Source organism: Pogonomyrmex barbatus, unplaced genomic scaffold (genome assembly GCF_055798465.1).
Source record: "Pogonomyrmex barbatus isolate J1 unplaced genomic scaffold, ASM5579846v1 scaffold14, whole genome shotgun sequence".
Taxonomy (NCBI): domain Eukaryota; kingdom Metazoa; phylum Arthropoda; class Insecta; order Hymenoptera; family Formicidae; genus Pogonomyrmex; species Pogonomyrmex barbatus.
In genome coordinates this window covers 5,960,930-5,988,697 of record NW_028297110.1, presented here as the reverse complement: position 1 = coordinate 5,988,697, position 27,768 = coordinate 5,960,930, and the positions used below count along the sequence as shown (strand labels likewise).

General features: G+C 47.1%; 1 protein-coding gene across 3 annotated transcripts in view; it reads right to left on the bottom strand.

Moving 5' to 3' along the window:
- The window catches only part of LOC105428206 (uncharacterized), a 158,604-nt gene that overhangs the window by 91,358 nt on the left and 39,478 nt on the right, over nt 1-27,768 (bottom strand). Inside the window, exons 1-2 of one of the 3 annotated variants that reach the window (XM_089073126.1) lie at nt 3,670-4,215; nt 3,436-3,550 (exon numbers count right to left, since the gene is read on the bottom strand). The exons of 1 other annotated variant lie outside the window; for it this stretch is intronic. In XM_089073126.1, the coding sequence (XP_088929252.1) occupies nt 3,436-3,499 (64 nt within the window). In that variant the 5' untranslated portion in view covers nt 3,500-3,550; nt 3,670-4,215. Of the gene's footprint in view, nt 1-3,435; nt 4,216-27,768 lie in introns of those variants that run through there. One more of the 3 variants, XM_089073124.1, reaches the window with a different exon arrangement.

Genomic DNA, 27,768 nt, shown 5'->3' with positions numbered 1-27,768 from the left:
AGTCGCTAGTCCGTGAAAAGGAAAGCGCGAGAAAAGGAAGGAAAGAGAGAAGGAGAGGAATGTGGGAGCGAAAAAAAGAGAAGGGGAGATATTTACCAGGTGCTCTCTAGGCGTTTCCAAGTTCCTAAAAGCGCTAGAGAAATGTAAAACCATAAAATTAGAACGCAAAAGCAACATGTGAAAGCAGCTTATAAGAAGGTACATTAGGTAATGACACGCGCGGTCTTTCGCATTATTATCATTATATAAGAGAGAATAGGAGGAAAATAGAAATAGAATTAGAGAGAGAGAGAGAGAGAGAGAGAGAGAGAGAGAGGGAAGAATTCAATTTATTAATATCAGATCATTTCGATTCCTTAAGAGTAATATGAATAATTGTCTCGGTCAACATTGGACAATATTAGAGAAACGATTACCACGTCATTATTGCGTAAAGATAAAGATCGAACACACCCATTTCTAACTGCCTAAATGTATGCGACAAATATTGTCAATAAAGAGAAAGAAGGAAGGAGATAGAGAGAGAGAGAGTTATGAAGCGTACTCCGTTTAATAAGACAAGCGAAAAGATACGTGAACGAATACAGATTAATTAGTTCCGAAATAGGTCTCCCAAGAATCGCAACAAAAATTACGGGATAGTGTACGAGATAAGGGACTACAGAGAGCTATGGAGTCGTAGAAGACTGGAAACAGTCAAGATAAATAATAAGAAAGATTAAGATTAAGGTTGGAGCGACGTCAGAGAAACGAAGAGACGGGAAACGCGACTCTTTGATATTTGCATACTGCATCCTGCCGAGGGTGGAATTTTGGAGGAGGGGAAGGGTGGCAGGGCAAGGGGGGAGAGGAGAGGGTCGGCAGTTCAATGCAAGAGCGCGACCTCCTTCTCTCGCGAAGTGTTAAATTAAATTATTATTATTTCCATTATCATTAAGCACGCCGAGTACTAGTGCCCCCTCCTCCCTCGGCCCGATATACATCTCGAGACCGCGCGCGCGCGCATACACACACTGCTCATGGACGCGCACATGTACGCAATGTCTGCGTATTTGTCGGAAGATCGAGGCATGAGATGTCGACGCGCATATAATTCTCCCGGGACGCCATTAAATTGTATTAATCCACTTCCATCACGAAATTGAAGTTCATGCACGATAAATGTACGTACCTGCTGCGACACTCCTGCGCGCGGAGTGCAACCCCCACGGAGAGCAACCCCGGTGCCCTCCGGACCCCCCACGTTCTTATCGATCTCCGCGACAAATTTTTTTTTACCCGCCGATATCTCGCGCGAGGATCGCGTAACCCCCGGTTGTATCGTTTCGCCCTTATTATATAGTCCGAGGGCGATGAACAAGTCAAGCCAACCGTAAGATCATTCGAGTGTCGTTACTTCACTATCGACACCGGGCATTTTAATCACCGATATTCTGTCGCTTGCGTCATCTCGTAGGAAGCGATTACTCAAGAAAAAAGATTTCTCCTGGATGATAATCCAGCGAAATTTATTCGACACACAATTAAAAAAAATGTCGCTTTATATACGTTCGTGCACTCATCTTCTCTCGAATCAAGAGAGATCGGAGGGACACCAAGTGACGTCCGATGCAGGTATTGCATCATATCGATATTTAATCAACGACAGTATGAAACCTCATTAAATTAAGCAACTTTGATACGCAATCGTGACGCATCACGGTGGTAATTGGATCGTACGGCATTGCGGCGGTGGAGGTCGCAGTTACGTTCGTTCGAGCTTCATTCGTGTTTTCCGACAATACCGTTGTTTATCCCATATCGCGAAATGAGTTTCGGAATGAGTGGTGTGGGAGCGCATGTAGCAGGGAGGATACAGGAGAGGGAAGATTGAGAGTATGGATGGGTGCGAGTTCTCGGAAATGCATATCTCGTATGCCGCAATCGTTTCGCGAATTGGAGACCGTTGGAAAAACCAGCCGGAGGCTACAAGTACCAAGGGACTGGAGTCGGAGCGGTGGAGAACGGGAAAGGGTGGAAAAAACGACAACATACTTTTTATCCGTCGTTGTCATCTATTTTTTCACGCGTTTTACATCCGTAAACCAAATACCGTTCTGATTCGCAGCCACGCGTTATCTCTCATAAAGCTTACGTGTTTTATGCGTATGCGCGCGCGCATACACGCATTAGGACGAGAGACAGAATGCCGTGAATTTGCGACCGACCTCGGTATTTCAGTATTTTTACGAAATTTTAAGGGATTTCGACAACTTTTTCGGTTTGCCTGCAGCGAGCAGGAATGCGAGCTACGAACGTCGAGGACGATCGTTTTCGAATTCAATAAACGAAGACATCCGAATGAAACTTCCCTCGCTTCCTTCGACTTGTCTTCCGTCTTATATCGCGGGTCCCATGATTTGTTTTTTAAACAAAGATCAGATCAGTATGATAGTACCTTTAGATGTTCTCGCGGATCCAAGAGTACTTTATCACTTCTTAAACCATTTTCAATACTTAAGTATTCAAAAGTTACACTTTGCAGACTTCGAATGCATAAGTCATTCTCAGAGGCTGCTTAAAAATTCAGAAAGTCAGCACTTTAGTTATTACCAATAGAATGTCATTCTCGTCGCGACAGAATAAATGTATGACTACTTTCAAACGGCTAGTGCGGCAAGAATCAGTAATATCCTCGAACGCAGAGCCCCGGTCTCTCCAAAGTATATCTCTCCTATTTCATAACTTTCCCAATTTCAAGAACAGAGGAGCGGGAAAATAGCGTAGGCTCCGAAAAACTCTGGTGCCGGAACTGAGGGGTCGGTGAGAATTTAGGTGAGAATATAGACGTGATAGTTCTCTAGTTCATAGTTAAAAATTACCAAAGTTGAATGGGGAAACATCCAAGTTTAAGGATAACGAGCGAAACGCGCTAACGCATCGAAGGGGGGAACATCGCCGTCGAAGAATTTATCGTGGGAGACAGTTGTATCGGGCAACGACTGGGATGATAAGTGTTGACCCCTCTCCTTCCCCCGCCCGCGTGTAGAGCAATTTGCGATGGCTACCTTCAGATAAGCGGCTCAACGCGCGCGTTATCGTCAGCACCCGTTGCACCCGTTCATAATAGCGGCTGCAAATAGGCTATCGACGTCGCGCTGCGAACAAAAGCAAAACAGCGTCGCGCGACGGGCAGGCCCCGGCGGATGTCCGAAACGCCGCGCATTCCCGACGCGGATCGTCGGCGATTAATCGAATCGATCGAGCAGCGCGGCGGCAGTGGCGGCGGCGGCGGCGGCGGCAGAACCCGTCGTTTGATAAAGGCCCCGATTCATGCGTCAGCGCACGAGGCCGCACGGACCGTCGCGCCGAGTCCGAGTGACGCAAAAACTAGCGTGGCACACACACACATACACACACACACACACACACACACGGAATAACACTGCCACTTACCCTCGATCCATCCAAGACAGAACAATAACAAGCTGGTCAGACCGATCCCCCGCGTCCAATCCATGATGATGCGGACCGATTTCTTGCCGCCGCCTCCGACTGCAGTCGTTCAATTCTGAGAAAGAGAGGAGAGGAAGGTCGGAAATCGGCGAGTCGCGTGAATGCGCGTGGCCTCGCACCGCACGCGTGAGGATCGCCGCGCGGTCGATCGAAGGGATGTCAAACCGTGCTTACGGCGTGTGGCACTGTACTCTGATTTCCCTTGTCGCACACAATCCACCCTCGCGCGCGAGCGCGTGGTTCACATTGAAAATCCACACTTTCGAATAATCACGTTGGCGGAAGACACGTCGAGTAAGATCGTCGTCGTCGTCCGCAATGTATTATCCCTTTCTCTCTTTCGTTTCTTTTTTTTCTCGCCGTTTCCTATCACCAAACCGACTTTTCTCACCGACTAGAGGCACTGGGGCACCGCCGCGCACTCATCAACCCTCTCGCGGCGAGTCACGGCGACACTCACGGGGAACACGCGTCCCGATCGTGCGGCGAGCACGCGTCGCGTGGAAATAGCGGGTGGCAGCGACGGCGAGGAGGTATTCGGGAGACGAAGAGAGAGAAAGAAAGGAGGAGAGAGAGGGAGAGAGCGAGAGAGAGAGAGAGAGAGAGAGAGAGAGCGCAGTGTGTGTCCGTGCCCCACGGTGATCGCGTGTGCGGAGTAGTGGCGGTGGCGCGGCCTACGGGCTTTAGAGCACGGGGCGCCGTCTCCCACCCTCGCGCGCGCGACCGGCGGCGGCATCACGTAGTAATCCCCTCTCGCTCGCTTGCTTTCTTCTCTCTCTCGGTCGTTCGCACGCGCGCCCGAGAGTGCCCGATGTTCGAGCAGCACGAAGCCGAGATAGGGGGTACCCCGGCACGAACCAGCCCGAACGAAAGAGCCGAGAGAAAGAGAGAGAGAGAGAGAGAGAGAGAGAGAGAATGAGAGGGTGGGGGGAGAGGAGAGGAGAAAGCAAGAGAGCTTTCTACAAGCGGAAGTCGCACTCTACGCACCGTCGCAAGACGGACTTTAACATAAGATAGGAAATATCTTACGAATTTGTATCGGAGTGTTAGATACTTCACTTTGAATATAAAACATCTCTGCGAACTAAGTAATGTTAACTAAAGACGATAACGAACGTCTAGCGAACGTCAACTTTGAATAATTTTTTAATTTATTTTAACGATAAATATATATATTTTATTTAATCTATTATTCTTAAATATGTGCATATCATTATATTATTGTGCATATCATTATATTATTGTATATATTAATTTTGTATATGTAATTGCTCGCCCGTTAGATTTCATTTATTTACGATATTGTTCTCGCCTTGATTGTCACAAGCCATCAATACTTCCGAAGGAAAACACCCTCCGATATCTTGCGGCGCGGTATCGAATGACTTGACTGAAAGTATCCGTATTCTATTAAGTCTAAGCGTTCCTATCGCCGAGTGAGTAAAAGCACATCCGCACTTAAACTTAAGTATTCCTCTGGTCCTGGGAAACGGATGGAAAATATCGACCCGCGGCTCTCATTCGAGTGATAGGCTCCTTGTATCCGACTTTAGTGGCCCGCGGATGGAGAAGGAGGGGGGGGGGGAGTCTGAAAAGTTAACCCTTTCGCTCCCCTTCCTTCTGCTTTTCCATGATACCTCTTAAACTCCGGTTAAACTCTTTCTATGGTGACGTAATGCGGTCTACATTCAGGCGAATTCGATACAAGTGCGCCGAGTTATACGAAACGTTTTTCTTTAGAACTTTAAGTTATGCGGTATGAAGTCAAATACGCGTGCGAGAGGAGTGAGAGATATATATATACATATATACGTACGTGATGATATATCTATATACATATATAGATACATGCTGAATCTTGTCTGCGAGAATCAAGATTGCCTCGCCCTATGGAGTGCATTATACAGCGATGTATCATCAAAGGCGATACGTTATAGACAGCTCGAAAATATCGCGTCTCACGCAGTACGACTGCAGTGCGAGTCTCATCCTTTTTTCCTCCCCCGTAGTAAGAAGTAAAAGGATCAGGCCTTTGAGAAATAAGAGCTGGAAATGTTTCAGTTACCTCCTCCTCATGTTAAATGATTCCGTGTTCAAGCGACGCTTATATCGAATTCCATCTAGCATGTACGGCGTCAGGTTGCACCTGAAGGTGTAGTAAACCGAATGAGAGCGGCAGGGATGTAATCGTAGAGGAAGGCCGAGATATTCCTGTACGTGTGCGTATGTGTGTACGTGGGCGAGGGGGCGGGGGAAGGAAGAAGAGGGCGCCGCCAAGTAAAATACGAGGGATACGTAATGAGAATTCCTAATATCAAAAATCAAAGACTGGCGGGTACCGCCGGAAAAATGCTTTCACTCGATCAATAGAGCATTTTTAGCTTCCGAGAGGCCATGCGGGAGAAGGCAGAAAAGCAGATATATGCGAGAGCATGGAAAGCAATGTTGTGTTTGCGAGCGTCAGGTACAACTGGGAACTATCCTGTGACGGATTTATAGTAGTCGGGACCCGGCGCGCGAGCGCGCGTCACCATTTTTTTTTACCTCGAGACCCCATTATTGATCTCTGCCAAATATTGATCTCAACTGGGAATATTCTTAAACGTTGTAAACGCGCGCGGCGGCCGCGAGATGCAATTAATTAGAGGTATCGCGTTGCAACGCGATAAAACATCCACGATACAAATTATCGTAATAATAATAATTGCCAGCCTGTTTTTAATTATCACTTCTATTATAATATCTGCAAATTTAATTACGTTTTTAATTGTAATTTCACGGAAATCAAATTGATTCACATTATATTTTCCTACATTTCTCTCATTCCGCGCGCCGGATAATTTGAGGCAGTATCCAACGATCCGTAACATCGCGCGATACGCCTCGTGGTCCTGGACGTGCAGAGAAAAAAAAAAAAGAAAACAAACGAAGGAAGAAATAATTATTCACTGACACGTATCTCTCTCCGGGCGGCAAGGCTCTCTTTTTCTTCTTCTCGCTTTTATTTCGGAAGTACGAAGCCCTTGAGCCTTAACGTTACGCGTATATTACGCGTAAATTCGTCGGGACCCTCCGAAGTAATCAGAACCGCGTCTATTCGCGTGCCATCCATCCTCACCCTCGCGTCGTCGGCCCAGATACATCCCCTCTGTTCCCTGATCTTCTTGTCCTCCGTCCAATACGTCCCGGACGCGCCATTGCGGCTCGGCATGCGAGCCGATGTGTGTCATTGCCGATCCCGGGCTTCCGTTTACACGCCAGTTCGTGTTCGTAAACGGGAATGAAACGACGATCCGGGCGCCCAAAGCGGACGACCCAGATCGGCGTATGTGCGAGAGAACGGCGCGTGAAACGCCGAGGACCCGAGTCATTTGTTTCCTCCCCCGCAGCCGCTGCCCTCCTCCTGATTGTGGGGCACGCGGATCAGATTAAGGATGCGCGCGCGCGCGAGCGATCGCCGAGAGACTAACGACGAGACTAGATGCGACGGGAGATAGACGCCCGCCATTGGCCCGATATCATTGTCGCGGTCTATCTATCGCGCCACTGTGACTGGCCGCATCGCTAGTCAACGCCGACAGCGGATGACGGGGAATCACGGCGGTCCCTTCACGCCGCAGGGCCCGTTAATCCGCGCGCGGGACGCGTCCGGGAGAAGTGTCGACGTCGCGCGGCGGTAATGAAATTACTCGATACTCGCCGCCGACACCGCACCCCACACAAACGGACGGAGCATTAACCATCGTGCTTAGTTACCGGTTTGCCGTTGATAATAGACATGGACGCGGCCCTCGAGATCCTAATTTCGTGGTTCCGTCGACGAGGGTAAAGCGCCAAGAAGCACGGCCCGGTTATCGGCGCACGCCGCCGACTTTATCAGCGCCGCGATAAAACGGACGAAACTGTAATTTTTTTTCCACGATATCGCACGACGGACGACGTTAGCGTTAAATCAAAAAGTCAGCCGGCCAGCAGTCCCGCTAATTACAGGTGGCTGGTAAACGGCTCTCGCGCGAATCGTCGGACTGTAATTCCGGTGGCGTGACGTATCGGGGTGTCGATATCGCGAATATAACGAAGTTATTTGATACCCGACACGGGGGGAACAAACATTAGGGGGAGCATCGACAATCACGGCCACGGTGCTGCACAATGGTATACAAGGATGCAGCCTTGCGGAACGTAATTTCGAGACGCTGATGACGTCGCGAGCATGATGAAATTACGTGGTAGTTAGCCCGAAACTAAATTGACATGGCAACATAACTTGCTATTGACCAATATAATGTAAGGGTACACCCCTTCAGACTAATAAGATTTTAAGGGTTCGATACACCGAGAAGAATATGAGAGTTGAGGAAAAAAAGAACCCTAGCTTTTGATCGCTGAATAGAATAAATAGACAAACAGATAAATAAAATTTCGAATTAATTGCTCGTCTAGTCAACGATAGCGCGAGTGGCCGGTTCTTCCGGAGAGTAATTTCAATGATTTGCGCGTCACATCGGATAACTCGATTGCGTTCGCCGGGCGTGTGCGGCGAGACGAAACTGTTCGGCGGTTGAGTCGAGAGACAAACAGATGAAGCGCTAAAAATCCTGGCCGCCGAGCTCCGTCGTGCGCGACGACGAATATGGAAATTTCAGGGTTTCGACTCTGGATGGACTCGAAGGCCGCTAACGAGCGTACCGTGCACGCTTCCAGTAACGCCGGCATAGTATACACGTTATATACAAGTACATACGTAGATAGATACACATATATATATATATATATATATATATATATATATATATATGTATACGTGTATACGCGCGGCCCCGTGGCGACGGTGACTGCAATGGTGACGGCGGTAGAGGCGAACCAGAAGGGTTAATCCTATCTAGCGTAATAGTGGTGGGTCAACGACATCTTTGCGAGGAGCAAACTTACCTGGCCCAACAAGCCATACATCAAATTGCACCTCTTGACGAGCTCTCGGCTTTCACGGGACGCGATCGAGAGGGGGTTTCGCGGGTATAAAAACCGCGGGCCGGAAGGCCGCGCCGCGACGAAGAACAAAGCGACGGAAAATGTCGCACGAGAGGAGCGCGACTAGTTGTCACGCGGAACGAACATTCGTCCTTGAACGTGCCAAGTTTTTCCGCCAAACTGTTCCGCACGCGCGCGTCTTCTCCGCCCCGTCCGGAATTACATCTGGGATATATGAGCCGTTTATCTTGAAAACGGTGGCGGAGAGACAGGCCCCTCCCTCTCCCCCTCCCCCTCCACCCCCGAAGCAAGTCGCGAGACGAAGAACTTTGAATACGGAATTCAGCCGTCGCGTCTCCGTATATCTGGGCGTTTAGAAGCTGAATGCGGCCGTGTGTTGTCAGCTCGCGATAACAATAAACGCGGTCTTCGCGCGTTAGACAGGCGAAACTCGGGGATTAAACGCCGGCAGTTAGCGCTAATTGCGCGATACGCGCCATTACATCTCGCACTTCGATTCAATTTTGAAAGGCGTTATAACGTCCGTTAGAGGCTGATGTTTGTTTAAAAGCCGCGTCCGCGTACAACAGGAGCACTTTGAAACGCGCGTCTGATGCGTAAAATACGCCAGCTGCGAAAGAGACGCGCGCAAACGAAATCTCGTATAAATTTGTACACGTCTCTCTCTCTCTCTCTCTCTCTCTCTCTCTCTCTCTCTCTCTCTCTCTCTCTCTCTCCCCCTCTCCCCCTTCTCTCTTCTCCTTTATGTCTAAAATATATAATAGGAGAAAAAAACATCAGGATGAGTTTCAAAAACGTTCGTAGATGTGCATATACATATTTCTCGGGGCTTTTATATTCGTCTTCTATACATATGTTTTGCACGCTGTTGTTAATTAGGACGCGAGGCAAAATCGCGAATCCACGTTGGATTCGCCGCGTTCGTGGCCGCCGGCAAAAATAGTATAATTCCGGAGTGCAAAATCTGTGCGTGAAATTATATTTTAGGCATTTATGTCGGGGACGACCTCGAGAATTCGCGTTCGATAAAGCGGGACGGTCGCGACATTTCAGAGCTCGTCCTCCTCCATCTTCTCCTCCTTGAAAACTCCGGCGGGGCTGACGCTGAATCTGACATATTTGCGTACATTTACGAAGCATCGGAATACAGAAGAATAGATAATATACGCGGTGGTCGGTTCACATCCTCGGTATCCTTCTTCAGTTCCTCGCTTTCGCTCGCGTAACACTTGAGATCCAACCGGAAGTCTCACGATGTTTCAAAGACGCGTTTGGCCGTTCATGGCCATCCAAACTTGGCACGTCTTTTATAAAAGTTCAAGGCGCGGTCATAACCCTTTATCACGAAAGAGCACCGCTATTGTTACGCGCTACAGCTCCCCCGCGCTCGTCATAAAGCACGCACCGAGCTTGCTAAGTACTCGAGTGCGAACGCGAATACATAAAATTCGTTTTAATGCAAATAATAAGCTAGAAAAAGTCGTTTCGCGACCTCGTGGAAAACTCGTCGTCGCCGCTGCTCTCTCTCTCTCTCTCTCTCTCTCTCTCTCTCTCTCTCTCTCTCTCTCTCTCCCCTTTCCGCGCGCGAACCGCTTTGTTTCCGCAGGAAATTAAGATCCCGACTTAATGTAACTTCAAAGTGACATGTCATACGTTTGTTCGTTTCTTAATATCGAGGAATGGCGTTCGCAAATTCTCGAGAATTCGTTCCGAGATGAAAGTAGTCATCGGTCACTTACGCGCGAGTAATCCAATGTCATTATTTATCTGAATAATTATCGCGCGGAACTCTTACATTTCCGCCGCTAATCTACTCGCGATATAAACGGAGTTGCATTCATGGGGGAAAAATAATTTTATACGCAAGCAGACGGATATACGATACACGTCTTTCATGTCGTGTCATCGGGAATCACACGAGTGCATCCTCCTCTCTGCGCCGTCTACCTGCCTCCCTTATAAACATCCTTAAAGCATTACGCGATCGATCACGAATAAGTGATTGATCTGACCCGGGATCGGTCGGGCGGGTAAAATCCAGGATAAGTAATACTTTTTAAAGCGCCCGACGAAGGGTTGCTTGGAATGGGGCTCGCGCGAAATGAAAAATATCCATCGACGATTGCAGACGTGACGTCGGTATGCCGCGATATCACGCGGGGCAGGGAAAAAAGGGCTAAAATGGAGAGAAGAGGGATGAAGGGGAGGGGAGAGGACGAGAGGACGGGGGTGGAAAGACGCGCGAAAATACGGAGGCTTAATTCGCGCGCACTCGGTGAAGTGACGCGCGCGTGAAAAGCGTCGAATGGGTATGACGTAATCCCGCCGATCACGAGCGGGAATGGTAAGAGCGTACACCCATTTCGTCTTATCAGTACGTATATTCTTATCATTACGCGTGTAATTATAACCGTGCGCGACGGCCACTTTTCGTGTACTGCTATTCGACTGCGCTATCGCGGAGCTCGTTCAGGAACGGTACACGCGAAGGTGGAGTTAACGGCTCCTACAGCGTATTGTACACGAAACCCACCTACACACACATACATACATCCACATGCATATATATAGAAAGAGAGAGAGAGAGAGAGAGAGAGAGAGAGAGAGAGAGAGAGAAAGCGAGAAAGAGAAGGGAGGAAGGGGTGGCACACACGACAGACGATGTTAGCACACGGCCGCGAAGTGAAACGAGCGCTGAGTCAAGATCACGCGTAGCAGCTCTTGCATTTATGTATTTAACATTAACGCTGCACGATTCTTTCCCTTTGGCGGTGTCCTTATTATTACCCTTTTTGATCTCGATTGTATAATTGAAAAATAATAAATGTAATAGCGGAATGGCGTTCGGGAAGTTCCACACGTTGTTATTTAAATGAAGATTATCGCATAATGGTATGGATTTGGTACGCCCGGCAGTGGGGAGGAGAGCGTTTAGTGATATATTACTGCGTAATTACAGTCGAGGGGAGGGGGGGGAAGGGGGAGGGAAAAAAATAACGTGTTTTAATTTCAAACCGACGTGCAACGTGAAATTGAAAAAGCCACTCGATCGAGCGAGTAAACATCTTGAATGTTCCGAGCGCGATTCTGTTTCCGCGATGCTTATCGCGATCGCAAACGTTCGGTAAATTGCATTTGCGGGGAGATATGTATGTAAAAAAAAAAAGAGGAGAGAAGGGACAAGAGATAATTCTCGATTTCGTGTCGGGCGACGCGACACGACGCGAGCAGCTGCGAAACGTCCCGCTCTAACGTGCAAACAGGAAATTCGAATATCGCAAATATTTTTCTGTCGTATTTATCACGAGGCGCGGCGTATGGTAAAAATTCGATTTGGCAGCGGCATTCGGCGGGAATCGCGCTCTCACTCGATGCCAAGAGAGCTCAATCGGGGTCCAGCAGCTCGTCGTTTCTCTCTCTCTCTCTCTCTCTCTCTCTCTCTCTCTCTCTCTCTCTCTCTCTCTCTCTTGCGCTCTCTTTCTCTCTCTCTCTCTCTCTCTCTCTCTCTCTCTCTTTCGCTCTCGCTCTCGCTCTCGCTCTCGCTCACTCGGCAAAAGGGCCGATATGACGAATCTCGAACGGGCATCCCCGGAGGAGACGACAACGCCCGACGAACGCGAGCAATATCCGGGTCAATGAATCGCGTGCGGGCGTGCGCGCGCGCGCGCATGCTCGCGAATTTGTACATTTCGAGTATTGCATAGCCGACACGAGTGTGTACGCGAGGAGTCGCATCCAATTAGCTTTGACAAACCTTATGCCGAGTTTATCGTTACAAAGTGACGGCATGCCCGCTTTGTACGCGCCCAAGTTCGGTAAGCAGGGGTAAGGTAGGCAGGCAGGCAGGCAGACACGCAGGCAGGCAGGCAGGCAGGTAGGCAGGCAGATAGGTAGGTAGGTAGGCAGGGCGGTAGGACGACCGCGCGACGCCCCCGGGAGTAGCTCATGCGAGCTACCGCGTAAAGACGCATCCGCAAGCTCACGCCCGCGCTCGTGTGCAGCGGCAGGAAGCGTTGCGCCCGGCGGCTATTACGAGAACGCTACATGCGATGCCGAGCCCCCGATGCGTTACACCAGCGAGACTCGCGTTGACGTTAACCCTTTCTCATTGTGTGATTTCGATTGGAATCTATCCGTCTCTGTGTATTATGTCTCGTGTGATCCAGCGGCATTTCTCGTCTTCTTTCTGGCGTTCTTCTCCTTTTAGACACTTTTACGGAATATTTTATAAAATATCGTATTCGACTATCGTATTCGTCAACAATATTTTATTGAAAATACCGTTACGATAATATATGACACAAATATGCGTGCGTGGTATGATGTTCAAGAGAAATATATTAAATTAAATGTATTTAATTATCTAAAAATCAGAACGTATTAATAACTCTGATAAATATATAATTGGGGCTGTTATCGCAATTTCCATCCATTGACATGTAAATTACAACCTTTCTCAAATTATTTGCGTTTCCTTTTTCACGAGGCTCGTTAGACGATCAAAGAGATTTCCCCGATTGACTTCAATACCTAGTTATTTCGATGCTAAAACGCGTGCTACTTTCCGCTTGAATCTATCCTTTTCTCTCCCTTTTGCGCTTTGTGACGTATGAATATTATATTTATTATTACGGTCGGCCGCGCGCGCGCGTTTGTGTCAAACTTTGGTCCGGCAACGCCGGTACGGCGGCGGCGTCGACGACGGCCACGTCCGGGTTTCAGAAAGGGTGCAAAACTGCACTCTGGCAAAGTTGAGAGGCAGGAAGAAGTTGCGCTTCTCGTTCTCTCTGTCGGCGAAGTGCGCGGCGCGGGAAGCCATTATAAAGTATAATTGTAATAAGTAAACATCTATTCATGGCGACTATAACACAAGCGTACGCGCGCTTACCCGCGTCGACTGAAAGATTTAATAACTGGAATTAAGATCATGGGATCCCCTTTTTACCGGAGAGAACGAAGGAGGCGAAAGAGAGATAGGGAAAGAAAGCGGCGGGATGGATCGCGGCAGTTAAATTGCAGAGCTCTCGCAGCTCGCGCAAATCGATCCGCGAGCGCCAGCTTTAACTTTCAAAGATAATTCCCTCCTTGTAACGCGTTCTTATTTCGCTTTCTTTCTTCGCCAGCGTCGTTGGCATTTGGATTCCGGCAACGACGACGACGACGACGACGACGACGACGACGACGTTTCCGCTCAAAGGCGCATTAAGCGTTTCGCTTTCGACGAGTGTATCAACGAAGATAGCTACAAATATTTCTTAGCTTAGCTTCCCGATCGTTCGCCATTCTTTCCGTTTTTTTTCTTTTCTCTTTGATCTCTTACGTTCGTGCCGTGGCATTCGAGCGCCCGAATAAATCTCTATTTTAAACAGCGAGATTATCGCTCGCGCTCTCGACGCTCGCTCGTTCGTCGATCCTAATCAGCATTCAATATTACACGCTAAATTTCACTCGGACTTCTCTGCGGAGTTCTCTCCCGACTGAGTCATAAAGTCGGATAAGAACGCCTCACTTTTGCTCCATAAAGCCGCGATGAGCGTTACTCATGTAAATCTCACCCGACTCTCTTACTGTGCAAAAGTGGTGGTCGAAATGTCACAGGGGACGACGACGACGACGACGACGACGACGATGATATCGCGTAAACGTAAGAGGGAGAGAGATTCTCTTTGCGCGTGGCTATCGGTAACGCGATAAAGACGTTTTCATCCAGCGTTTAAAAATCCCGTTGAAAAAAAATGTAAAAGAGCAAAAAATATATTTCTGTACAAGCAAAGCTCGCGTCTTTATTATTATATTTCGACCCTGTATTCCCGGAAACCTTAAATCCCGGAACTTTGAATTCCGAATCCCCCGAGTCTCGACTTTAAATCGCTTCAATCCTTCGTGAATCCTCACAGATTCGAAATCCTTAATCCTCAACTTTTAATTTTGACCATTGAGAAGTACAATAAATTCCCTGTTGTGTACTTACCGCGCCTCGGTCTCTGTACCCTACATACGCCACCCCCGCATAGCGTGCATAGTCCTCGCGCATACAGAGCCAAGTGACCTCCCTCATTCTCCTCATCCCCTCTGACCCATCGTCGTCTTTCTCGTCGCGCGTCCACCGTCTTCCTTCCACCGCGGTCGAGGCCATTGTGCGCCGTAATGAAAAGTTGGCCGGGGACAAAAAAGAAGCCCGCGTGCGCAACGGCTAAGTTAATGAGAAATAATTGAGTTAAGGCAAGTTATTTTAAGCGGAAAAGTAACCGCGGAAAAGTTACGCGGGGACAGAGCCCGGGTCCTTGGCGCGCTCGGGATGAGTTAAGTTGGCAAACCGAGGCGCGGATTAACTTTAAAGTTACCGCATGGCCGTCGTCGCGGGTGTGTACATACCACTGAGAACGACTAGTCGGCAAGATAACACTGTGGATGTTAATTAATCGGCGCTTTGACGTTTGCACTCTCTCTCTCTCTCTTTCTCTCTCTTTCTTTCTCCTCCCTATCTCGAGCTACTTTTACGGATGACGCGTCGCGTTGCGCCGCGTCGCCGTTGCCGCCCGACATTAACGAGCGGGCAGCTAATTGCGGTCGATCGATTGATTTATCATTGGCGCACATTTTTTAATCAACCGGCGAGACGCGCCGGCCAGACGGTTCGTCGATTCGCGATGGAACGACCCATCGAGCGTTAAACTTGGCGGTGCATGCTGTAATAGTGGTAAATAAGCTCTTTTAAAATCTGCGTAAAAAAAATGTTTGGAAAATAAAATTCTAAACTAAGAGAACTAAAGAAGCTATTGGATAGTTGTGAATGTTCTGAAAAAAATATAATTTTTAATCGATATCAAAAATATTTGATTATGTAAGATCGCTGCGTTGTAGGTCTGCTAAAAATAATGATTGGTGATGATAATTATTTGAATTTATTTCATATAGATATTTAGCATCTAAAATTTTGCTTCCGAGAGATTGGCTATTAAAAATATAACTGTTTTGATTTGCACAACTTTGCACATTTACTTTGCTGTTTATAAAATAACAATTTGAATTTGACAGCTACGAGGAAACTGAAGGATCTACATTAGTTTCGTGCAATGAGCGTATAAGAAGCTAAAGGAAGACACAATGAGACGAATGATTAGCGGATAACAACGTACTCTGGGTTCCTCCCTTATGCATGATAATATATGATAATGAATTACAAACAGAAACAATAATTTCACTTTGCCTCCCATCTTGCTTACGAGACACACGAGTAGACACGAGTGAGTCATTTAAATAATTGAAACGCAAATAGTCCCTGATCCAAAACAATTGTAGACATATTGTCCAAAAGCTGTCATATTAAATCAATACTGCGCGCCTATTTAAATTTCATTTTAAATCGGACGAAAAAATTTTGGAAATTTTCGCCAATATTGTATTCGCGACTGCCTGCCTCTTTTTTTGCGAAAAAATTTTTAAATTTGAATAAAAAAATATAGAAAAATGCCTGAAAACGTCAATTGCAACATTTTTGACAAATTTTTCTATTAATGTCGAGATTTTGGAGAAAAATTTATATATTTTTTATTATTCCAATGAATTTTTAAATTGTTAAACGGGCCAGAAGGAAATTCTAGAGATTTTCCATTTAGTTCGCGTGACATGCCTTCTCCAAATTCACCGATTTCTAAACGTCATTCCGACCGAATTATACGGGGATTTGAGTTTCTTTCACGCGGATATAGTCCGCACCCTCCTGCATAAATACGTCCAATTATCGCGATATGACGGCACGCTTTCATATCAGATCGATCGGCTCCGCGGCCGTTTTATCGTTTAACGCGTGTATCGACAACTGCCGCGCGCGTTATTCGCGTATTAACTGGCCGCTAATTGGAGCGGACTAATTAATTCATCTTTATCCCATTTTTAAATTCGCTAGGTCGCGTAAGAGTACGCTGGACCTTAATTAAGTGGCTCTCTCCTGCTTTCATTCGATAAAGTTTTGTAATTTCATCATCCAACATCCGTCCCGATGATTGTTGTACCCGGCGGGAGTCTACTCGCATGCAAATTACAGCCGTCATTAATTAATCATTATTATAACGTACATAACGTGCATAAAAGGGGAGCTGGCTCTCTCTTTCAACGCGTCGAAAAAGATATTTTCACATATTTTTGTTATTATATTTAGCCGACGTAAATTTAATATAATTATGCTCGCGTACCGATCGCGATATGAAAATGAGGCAGCTTGTCAGCGGCGATCGATGCATCGAGAAACGTCGGCGGTACGTCATTAATCCAGCTCCGGATTTTCATGACGTCCGGCCGGAAAGTGATTTAGTAAAAATGCTGCCAGCACGGCCGCTGCATACAACGTCGCTGCCGTTGCCGTATATCGCTTTATTATACCATAGTTCGCAACGTGCAATTAAATCCACGTCATTATACCACGCAATAACTCAGCCGTCCGCGCGCGACAAATACGAGCATTAATTAAAAGATACTCTTTCTACAAGGAAGGAAGGTTCGATTACATTTTCACGCGCATCGGTTAAAAACGCGCGGACGTTCGTAATTCTATCTGACCGCGAGACCGCGTATCCTCCCCCCCCCCCCCCACGCTGTTTTAATAAACGGCCGATTGCGGCGGCAGCCCCTACTCCCTCCGATATTATCGCTGTCGTTTTGCGAAAACGACTCTTCGAACTCGATTCTCGGGGAATCCGACGGCGGAGATACGCGCGCGTGGCCGCGCTTATAAACAGACGCCCGCTCGTGACGGAAGTCGTTGTTAATTAAATGGGCCGTGCTGTTTATTCGATAAAATTTTGTTGAATCAATCGATTTACGCCGCCGCGGCCGCCGCGTGTCCGCCGGCCGTTCCCACACCTCATCCGCGCCGGTTAATTCGACGGTTAATTGTTGCGCGGATATCAATTAACGTTTTATCGTCACGCCCGACTTGGAAATTCCGGCACGGGCGGGAGGGGAGGGGTCCGTCTCTCGTCTAACCGTCTAGAACAACGCGCGCGCGCCTGTGCGGCGTGATGTAATGCACAGGTTGATCGACATTGATAGCCGTTAAGTTTGGGCCAAATCAACGCCTCGCTTCGCTTCGCCTCGTTTCGCCGCGCACGTGATGCGACGGCCCGCGCTAATTGTCGGAGCTCGGTGGCGATGATTACGGAGGATCTCGTAAAATCCAATCTCGCGTGAATATCACGAGCGAATGTCGCGCCGCGCGAGAATAGCTCTGATCCGACTCATCATCACTTCTGCCGTATATAGCCCCCAACCCCGATTTTAATTGTCGCGTGAAGCGTGAATTGAAGCGTGAGGTGTGTTCGCGCGCGTTACGAACTCGGAGGAGCTTTGCTATTCTTCACGTAGGTCGCAACGCAATTTTCTATCAATCGGCCGAGAGACTCGTATCACTCCCATATTTTTCCGCGGATACGCTTTACGCTGACCGACCGGAATAATTCATCATCGACGATCTTCCGGGGAGCTCGAAAAAGAGCCCTCCCCGCTTTGCTCCCTTTCATATTTCCGACCGCGTTTGTAACGCGGTGCAACGTCCGACGAGCGACGGGTGGCGACGACGGGGAGGAAACCGAGAGGGAAGGCGGGCGCACCGCGCGTAACAAGAAATCACTTAAGGGTGGCTATTTTTGTCCGTGGCGAGGGTCAAGCCCGGAAACGAGCAGCTCGCCGATCGTCGATTCAATTAATCTTTTATCTCGGGTTAGGCGATCTTAAAACTCGGCGTATGCATTCCACGCGAGCGCGCGTGCGACGTGGCACGAATGCGACCGCATCCGGCGAAACGTATAGCGCATTAATTAATACTCTTGTACAGCCTGCGCGGCGACGGCGGGGGGGTGACTTGCGCGTCGCGATAAGGAACGATAACGGTTCCCGCAATTCTCACGAAACGGCAGCGGCGAGACGCGGCGGGCTCCGCTCCGCGACGCGACGCAACGCGTCGCCGCTCCGTTGGGGGTGCATCGATAGCGTAACGATCGCTAGCGCCCGGCCATTAGCCCCCCCTCCTCTGCACGGCGTCGGCCGTATGTTGCAAATTCCGCAGACCGGCGACTGCATGTTTACGTTCTACCCCGAGTGCCCCCATATGCGCTTAAATACCACCCGCGCTCGTTCGCGTTGGAGCTTGGCGCCGAGAGTGCGTCGGCGAACGAGAGAGAGAGAGAGAAAGAGAGAAGTAGGGAAAGAGAAAATGAGGAAATGAGAGCGAGAGAGCAAAGAGGGGTGAGAAAGAGAGAGAGAGAGACGCACGTATGTCGGAGGATGCGCACATCACTACATGTGATTTCGAACTTTTGTCTACGTGCGCCGCTTACGTGACCGGCCTCGGCGATAAAGACCTCCGGCGTGTTCGAAATGCCGAGGAACTTTTTGTACGTACGATACTACCGGGACGGGCTTTTTTATCCCCCGCCGAGCGTGGAAAACGTAAGGAAAGCGAGAAACTTGCATAAATCGTTAAAGCGTAGCCGTTCGATTTTTCCGTTTCTTCCCGCATCGTGGACGCGTACCATTCTATCCTAGTCCTTTTTTCCCCTTTCTCGCCACACATATACGGGGTGTCCTGTGAAAGCGTCGTATATCTCAAGTTTCCTGACCGATTTAAAAGTATTTATTTGCTGTGCAAAACAAAGAATAAAATGACAAGTTGAATTATATAAATTATTTTAGCGTGTAAAATGTCGAAGATGCAAAGTAATTTGCCAAGTCTTCCTCTCTGAAACGGGAATTTTTATATAAATGTGAAATGTCGGACGGGAAAGACGTATGGATTCGACAAACATAATTAATTCGTAAGTTAATTACGAGGACATCCTTCTTTCGCGATAATATACACGCGATATATTCTACGATCCGAAATGGAACGCGCGCGACTTTTGATTCACGCTGTACATATATATCTCCCTCCTTTTTGCCGCATCTCTCTTTTTCGTTCCGCCTCAGAATTCCGACGACGGGTACATTTGTCGTGGGAAAAAGGGTTTGCCGAATGTCTCTGTATTTACCAGGCTCTCCGGATAAATAGACGCGCGGAAGGGAAACGATTTAGCGGAGCCGTCTAAATATCTGCAACGAGGTGCATTCTGGCGCGGATGTATGCCGCGATATCGAACGTTCCTTATTTAATCGGCAGAGATACTTGCTTGGGTAAACCGTGCCTCGCTACAATTACAAGCGCTCGCTCGACTGGCTGGCGAGAAAACCGAGGCGCGATTTTATCCAACTTTTAATTCAACTTTCGAGCTCGAGCTCGTACGCGCGCCCGCGCGCGCGCGTGTGTGTGTGTGCGTGCGTGTGTGTGTGTGTGTGTGTGGGTGAGTGGGAGGGGGGGGGCGAACGATGACATGGTGGTACACACACGCATTACAGCGTATTGCAGAAACACGTTACGCGGACAGCGTTATAATTTCGGAATACCCGAAAATATCTCCGAGCGTGCTCGCCAAATGAAAAGGACGCTTGAAAAAAAGAAGGAAACGAGCTAATGAGATTGTTCCAAGTTTACGACGTGCAGTGGTGAACGCGACAGATAACGTTATCTGCGCGGCAACGACAGACCCCTCGTCCGGGTTAAAAAATGACGGGTTACATCGCCACTTAGGCGACGCGCCGAGCACAAAGGGTGATATTTCCGGGGGTTAAGCCCGATGGATTAGCCCCGTAAATGCTATAGCGGGGATGGGCGCGTTCTCTAAATAGAGACAGAGCGTTTTGTGATTCTACGAGCCACTTTAAGGATCCTTTTACTGCGCGGCGCAATACCTTATATCCCTCTATTGCCCGTATATGGACGCGCAAGTCGATTGAAAATGGTCTCCGTCGTAACGCTTTTATTTCCTACCCTCCGCCGTTTAGGCGTGCATCTCGTCGAGCCCGCATTTCGTACAATTATCCCGGGTCTAGGTCCATTCGTTCCATTTGAAAGATTGAAATTTTTCGAAAACTTTCACCCGCACTCGCTCCGCTCCGCTCCGCCTCGCCTCACCTCGCCTAACCGTCGCGGCCGGTAGTTCTCCAGTTGTATGTACGGGCGGAAGAGAGTGGATCAATAGGCGAGCTATTACCACCACCGTAGTGAAAAATGTTTTTTTAAGAGCGCCCCGTAATTCATCTGATCGAGACTTATGAGCGTGCGAGCGGATCCGAGAGAAAAAGAGCGACGCGCACACTCTTTCCGCCCGCTCGGATTCCGGTAAAATCACCGGGTCTTGTTGGACCACCATTTTGGGAAATTAACCCTTTTGAGAAATTAACCCTTTGAGTAACAGGTCCGCCTATCGCCAAAAAATCCGGAATCCTTCTATGCGATTATACGGAAACTCAGCTCGTGGATTCTTCTGGAATTTTTAGATACGCGTCGTGTCGAGATCAAAATGAAATTATTGGAAGAAAGAAGAGAGAGAGAGAGAGAGAGAGAGAGAGAGAGAGAGAGACTCTCTCAAACGCTGTTCATAAATTTCTTGTCGCTGGGTCGCAGTCTTAAAAATCATTAACAAAGATTTTTATCGCGGTATTAGCTGTTTTACGTTGCACGATACAACGCAAAGCTCTCCGCTATAAGATAATAAAATTTGCACGGTGTGTCCAAAAATTAATAGAATCGCTTTAGAAACCGCTTCGCCTCGCGCGCACGTACGCGTGTTTGCCTTGCTGCAAGGATGGCAGTCGCAGTCGCAGTCGCAGTTGACGTCGTCCCAGATGCAGTATGCATTTCAGCAATGAACGAAGGAACGCTGCACGTATATTAGATCAGCATTGTAATGCATGGGGCTTGACATTCTTGAGTATTCCGCGACTGACTTTGATGCGATGGTTATGGCGCCGAATATCGATATCTATATTATACGCGCGCACTCCGATAACTCACTCGGAGAACGTGTAAACTGTGCTGACCTTTGTTCCCCCGTTCGTCGCCGTATCGTCTCCGCCGTTATAGAACCAATAAATCGATACTCGATAGAAATGTCATGCGTAAGTCGATGCCGGTTTAAAGGCGAACGGGACTTTCGCACGCTCTCGTATTTTCCACGATAAATTCACGATACCAGCTCGAGAGAGGACTCGAGGGACAAAGAGAAGGAGACAGAGAGAAAGAGAAAGGGGGGAGAGAGAGAGAGAGAGAGAGAGAGAGAGAGAGAGAGAGAGAGAGAGAGAGGGAGAAAGAGAGATGCTCGGGGCATCCGAGTGTGGAGAGGAGAGAGAGCGAGAGAGGAGGTCCTGCATTAAGAATGATAATTTATCTTACGTGTCTTACGTGCGCTCTGATAAAATTTAAATTCTTCTCTGCGTTCTAAACGTTCGGGATGGTTAACTTCTATGCGCTCTGGCGGATGATAAATAGACGACCGCACCCGTGCCCTTCTCCGCTTCCTCCTCCTCCTCCTCCTCCTCCTCCTCCTCCTCCTCCTCCTCCTCCTCCTCCTCCTCCTCCTCCTCCTCCTCCTCCTCCTCCTCCTCCTCCTCCTCCTCCTCCTCCTCCTCCTCCTCCTCCTCCTCCTCCTCCTCCTCCTCCTCCTCCTCCTCCTCCTCCTCGCGTCTGCCACCCCCTCCGCGCCTCGAATCTCCACGGGAAAAAATCTCGCAATCATTCTTCGCGATTCTTGCGTTCGCGAGATAAATCCTGCATTTCTGATTCGGCCCGACGCGCCGTACAATTTGACTCTAATAATTCCACGACTTTAATAACTCACGATCTGACCCATTTGCGTGTCTCGCGCGCGGCCGTCACTTTAAATTAATTTGTGCACTGGCTTGATGCCCCTATGTCAGAGCGTCGCATTGGAAAAAAAAAAAAAAATAAGCGCCGGAGAGTCTAATTTTAAACGCGAGGCTTTAACGTCGTCACGTTAGAGTCTGGTCTGGATGTTAATTTTTCATGCGCCGCAGAGACGATTTGATCGGAATATAATAAGAAAAGTGCAATATCATTACCGTAGATATTTTAGGAAATTTATTTTAACATCAACTTTATCTCTCGCGGACCAATTATAGCCGTATATATATTTCCGTTTCTGGATCACGTGAGCGCCGTCTCTTCCTTTTTTCGCACGCACGGTCAAGTCCCGCACGTCAAAAACGGAGGAAAGAAACAAGAGAGGGAAGGCGATCGATCTTTCGATCCCAGTAATTTCGGACGTACGCGATCGAACGTTTATTGTGACGCAACGACAAAGCGATGGAGCAATCGCGCGATAACGGGCAACAACGGGCAACGGTCGGGACGGGACGGAGACAATATGGGGGTGGAATATAATCGAGTCGGAGTGGCGTGCACGAGACGCACGGAAACGGCACTCGGACCCGCCAATTATCTCGGGGGCTCGGGCAGCGGCAACATCTGCCATCCCGAATTCGCCCGTGTCCGTGACCCTCAAGCGAGTCGTGGCTGGACGTAGCCGCGACAGCTGCCTAATTTTGACGGCCACCGGAGTGTCGAGGACGCGGAGCGGCGCGCCGTTCGATATACGGAAGCTCAATTGGTCGTCCGACCGAAGGCCGAGAATCGCCAATTACGTCGGGACTTCGTGGATCGTTTTTAACAAACCGCCGCTCTCGCGAGCGTGAAATAAGATAACCGTGTCTCCGACTAAATCCAGACGTTTATCCCTTAAAACGCTAAATAATACAACGTTCGGGCCAACGAATTATCCGGATTACGTTACTCGACAGCTTTTATTGTAAGAACGGCTTAGAGGGGCGCTACTTTTTATATGTGTATATATATATATATATATATATATATATATATACACGTTGCAAAATAATCGGACGTATTATCTCCGAGTAATATTCCGCTCGAGCTGATCATCTCTCGAATTAGCATGATAAATCTCATTTTTGTTCTTTTTCTTTCTTTTTTTTTTAAATTTTTTTAAATTAATAGAAAATGTCTTGTGACGTGTTGTTTGTGAAGTTTGTTCTTTCGTAACTCGTATTCCCGTCAAAAAATTTCTTGCGACAGATATGCGAGGCGGGTAAAAAAATGCGATAAGAGTACGTACCTTTGCCTTTGTCTGGAAAATTGGAAACTCCGCGTTCCATGACAAAGGCGAGTCGTCCGTAACGAAAGTTAAACGCGTATAAGATTCTACAACGTTGGGAATCGGCGGAATTAAATCGGAATACTCATCCCCGACTAGTGTGACGTCAGGATTCTGTTCGAATGAACACGATATGGTAACGCGAGAAAAAAAAAACGGCGCAGCACGTGTTGCAACGGTGACATGCAAATATTGGCTGATCGAACAATTGCGCAAGCCATACTAAAATATTTATTGACGCTTACAATTCGATATTCGTGTATGAAAAAAACGAGAGCTCTTCTCGCTGCCATATTCCGATATCGATCGACTTGTCGATCTTCCCGCGTTACAAACAATAAACAAATTCATGGCCCGATTTCCGATTGACTCTACAAGCTCTAAATCGCTATCTGGATCAAGATTTAAACATTTTTTAAAGATTACAGCGGACAAAAACGAACGGACTCACCGAGAGTCCATTCTTAAAATATGTCTCGCAATATTTCCAGCCGATCGATTATCACGTCAGCTTTAGAATTAATAAAGATGGAATGGCATTTATTCTGGTATTCTCCGCGCTGTAGACAGCAAAGACGATTACATTTCTATCGTTCCTGCTACAAAACTGCAGTCGCAATTTGTCTCACGGACAAATATACGCCCGTATTTGATGCGAGTTTGGGTCGTGTCTCTTTTTGCGTCTCTGTTTGCTCCACCCTGCCCCCCTCCCCCCCCCCTCCACCCTTCCGTCTGATTTAAAAAAGGAGCCGCGTTCCTGAACACACGTCGAATACATCAGTCGCGCACGGAAAAAGGAACGTCCGTTTCGCGAATCGCTTCAGTCGCGCATATTCGCTCGCTCCTCCCGTGAAAAATGAAAATAAAACATTCATCCGTCTCGCATGCATATTTTTTTCGCGCAGCGCAGCGCGCGATACTGCTTTCCTGAAAAAATATTGTTATCGGGGGCGTAGCTTTCGGAAAAACTTCCCGTCTATGTTACTCATGAAAAAAAATCTCGCGCCATCTCCCTCTCGCTTTTGCACGGTCCCAGAATCGCGCTCTCGTAATTCGCGCCGGAAACGCGCGTCATATTTCCACATGACAGTATACGCATCGACTGTCAATACCTGTTTCTCGTCTGCAATTATTGTTTATAAAAAAATCCTGTCGACGATGGGGCCGGATTAACAAAACGCGAACGAGCTCTTTTCGCGGAATATATCTTTCTTTGCGCCGTATAAATGGCTATCGTCCATGTGCGATATTGATTTGACATGAATTATGGGAAAAAAATCAATCTCATATTCGTCGGTCTCATGAAAGAATCTGTCAGTGAAATTAAAATGGGAAATTCTGGGAATACGTCGGGATGCATTACAAAATACGTTTAAGTAATTACTATTCACTTATTTTTACTGTATATTTATTTTTCTAATGAAATTCTCTCGAGTTACGTTTAATGATTTACAATATTTTATATGGACACTTTATAAAGAGGAATTCTCGAGGGTTAATTTAAATGAACGGAAAGACAGGGGAGAGGGTACATTGGATAGCTCTCGGCGAGCGTTACGAAAACAAACTCCCATCGCGCCGGGCAAAGTTTCGAGCGAAGAGTTGCGCGCGAGGATGAATTAATCGCGACGTGAAGAAAGTTGCGCCCGGTTTTCCTTACGCGTGGCGCAGTAACACTCGCTCGAACTGTTCGTTATCCGTGAATTACGTTAGCTCTCCTCTCCCTCTAACATTGCATCTCATCTTACTCTATCGCACGAATCACGGAGGGAACATAACTTTTCGGAAATAATCATCAGCTTGGAGAAAAAGCGATCCATCTCCGATCCGTCGCCGATCGACTTTGCTATTGTGAATCGTTAACAAACGTGAAAAATAACAAAAATATATTGCAGGAAAAAAAATATTACATTTCTATGCGAGAGCAATTTGAACGTTTAATTTTTTTTTTTATTTTAGATATTTCTGAATGTCTAAGATAAACATATATTATAGCAATGTTTATGTGTAAATAACGGATAAAAATCTAAGAGAATATATATATATATATATATATATATATATATATATGTTTCGCAAAGGCGCGTCTAAGTGCGCGATAACTCTCCCGAAATGTCAAACGGCGAAGCTTCTGTCTGCAAACACTTCGGTGTTCTCGCGAAATAATTTCCACCTTGCTTTTAAAATTCCGACCGACGCATCCGCGTGCTAAGTGAAAAGTAATACTCCGAAGTTTTCTAATTTCCGATTACGTCGTAAGACACACAATGACGACCGTCGTGTCGAACAGTTGCTGACGAGCGGAAAAACGAGAACCTTGAGGTACAGCGATTGATTGAAACGTAATTTCGTAATCTATCTTGTTCTGAGGCATTTCGTAAACATCAGTGATAGCACAGATTCTATATAAAAATTAACGTGATGTATAACGGATCATTGTAACTCTAACGACACGTGTAGATTCGGAGAATGTTTGGAGAATATTACAAATTAAGTTACATATTTCTTCTATATTCAAAATTTAATATATTATACAAAAAAACATATTATTATATCCAATTTTTTTTCCTTAGAACTTATCAAACTTACATTGTGTTCTAATATAGATTATGAATATCTGATAAATATATATATATATATATATATATATATATATATATATACAAATATATACAAATATCTATATATACATATTCCTTAATTATATACTAAATGTAGATATATTTTTTAAATAATAAAAAACTTAAATATACGAACATTTTCAGGATGGTTATTATATATGTGACGTAATGTATATCTCGAATATGTAAGGGATATAGGAAATTTACTTTTACGATATCATCCGAACATTTTCAGAATCTACATATGCCATGAAGGAAAATATAAGGAAAAGAGAATAAAATGAGTAAAGTTTGACGATTTTTCAAATTTCTATGATGACGTAAAAACAACGATATATTTTTTCACATTTACTGAAACTTCGCTTGTAACCTGCAAAAATAAAAAAAATTGTTAAATAAATAAGAACGTTTGCAAATTTATATTCTTTAAAAATGTATCAATTTTGATTTACTCCCCTCTCTCCCATACAATATATTTAGTATATTTATTCAGATATGCAATAAATAATCGTAGATTCCGACAATGATGGATATTACACGCTGTCCGCTTGCCAAGGTGGACGATCGGTAAAAATCGGACGAGCGAAAAGCGAAACCTCACAGTCGTCCCTCTTCTCGTTGTCGACGTCGACGTCGACGTCGACCTGGTCTCTTGTCGGGATTGCGGCGGAACTTTATGCAAATCATCAACGGAAGTATATCAGCATCAACGGCACCCTCCCGCGCAGCTCCCCTCCTCTCCCCTTGCGTCCATACCATGCCGCGTCGTCGTTTTACTTTTGCGTTTCACGCTTTTACGGACTTTTCCCCGAGATGACCCACTTTGCGTTCTACCGGCGACGGAAAATGCCGCCCTACAACACGATGACGACGAGCAGGACGACGAGGAGGACAACGACAACGACGACGTTGGCGCCGCCAGACTCCCCTCGTTTTATTTTATCTTTGTCTTGGCTCTCTTCCTCTTCCCCCTCCTCCTTCTCCTCCTCCAACCCCTCCAACCTCCTTCCTCATCTCTCCGGGTCCGACGTCTTCCACTGTCGCCCCCTTTTTCGTCTACTTTTGTTAACGTCCTTTGTCCGAACGTCGTTACAACGTAAAAAAGGGGAAAAAGGGTGCGCGCGCGGGGTGACGGGGGAGAGAGTCCGAGGAAAAGGAGGGAACCGGGGGACCGCTTGGAAGTTTCGCTTTGCTCGTTAGCGCAGAATAAGATTTCGTCGTCGATGAACAAAGTAGACACGAGTCCAAAGTAATTACGTTTGAGACACCGCGTTGTACTTTACGAGAGGAAATCCGTCTTCGCGTGTGCCACGCCGTCCCTCCCCCCCCTACGGACGGCGGACCCGGGACGGCCGGGGCCATTTAAGGTCCGGACGGTAATTGCGCCATCCCTGTGAAAACGGTGCGGGAAACAATGCCGAGTTCACACATCGCGAAATTGGGTAGCAGCCTCATTATCCCGTGTACACTCTGCCGGCACGGCAACGGTAACGATTGATGTCGAGAAAAGATAGAGAAGGAAATGCCAGAGGGTTCGAGAGGGTATGACCATCGGAGGATTAATATATCACTGTTTAACCCTAGCAAAATACTCACGAAGA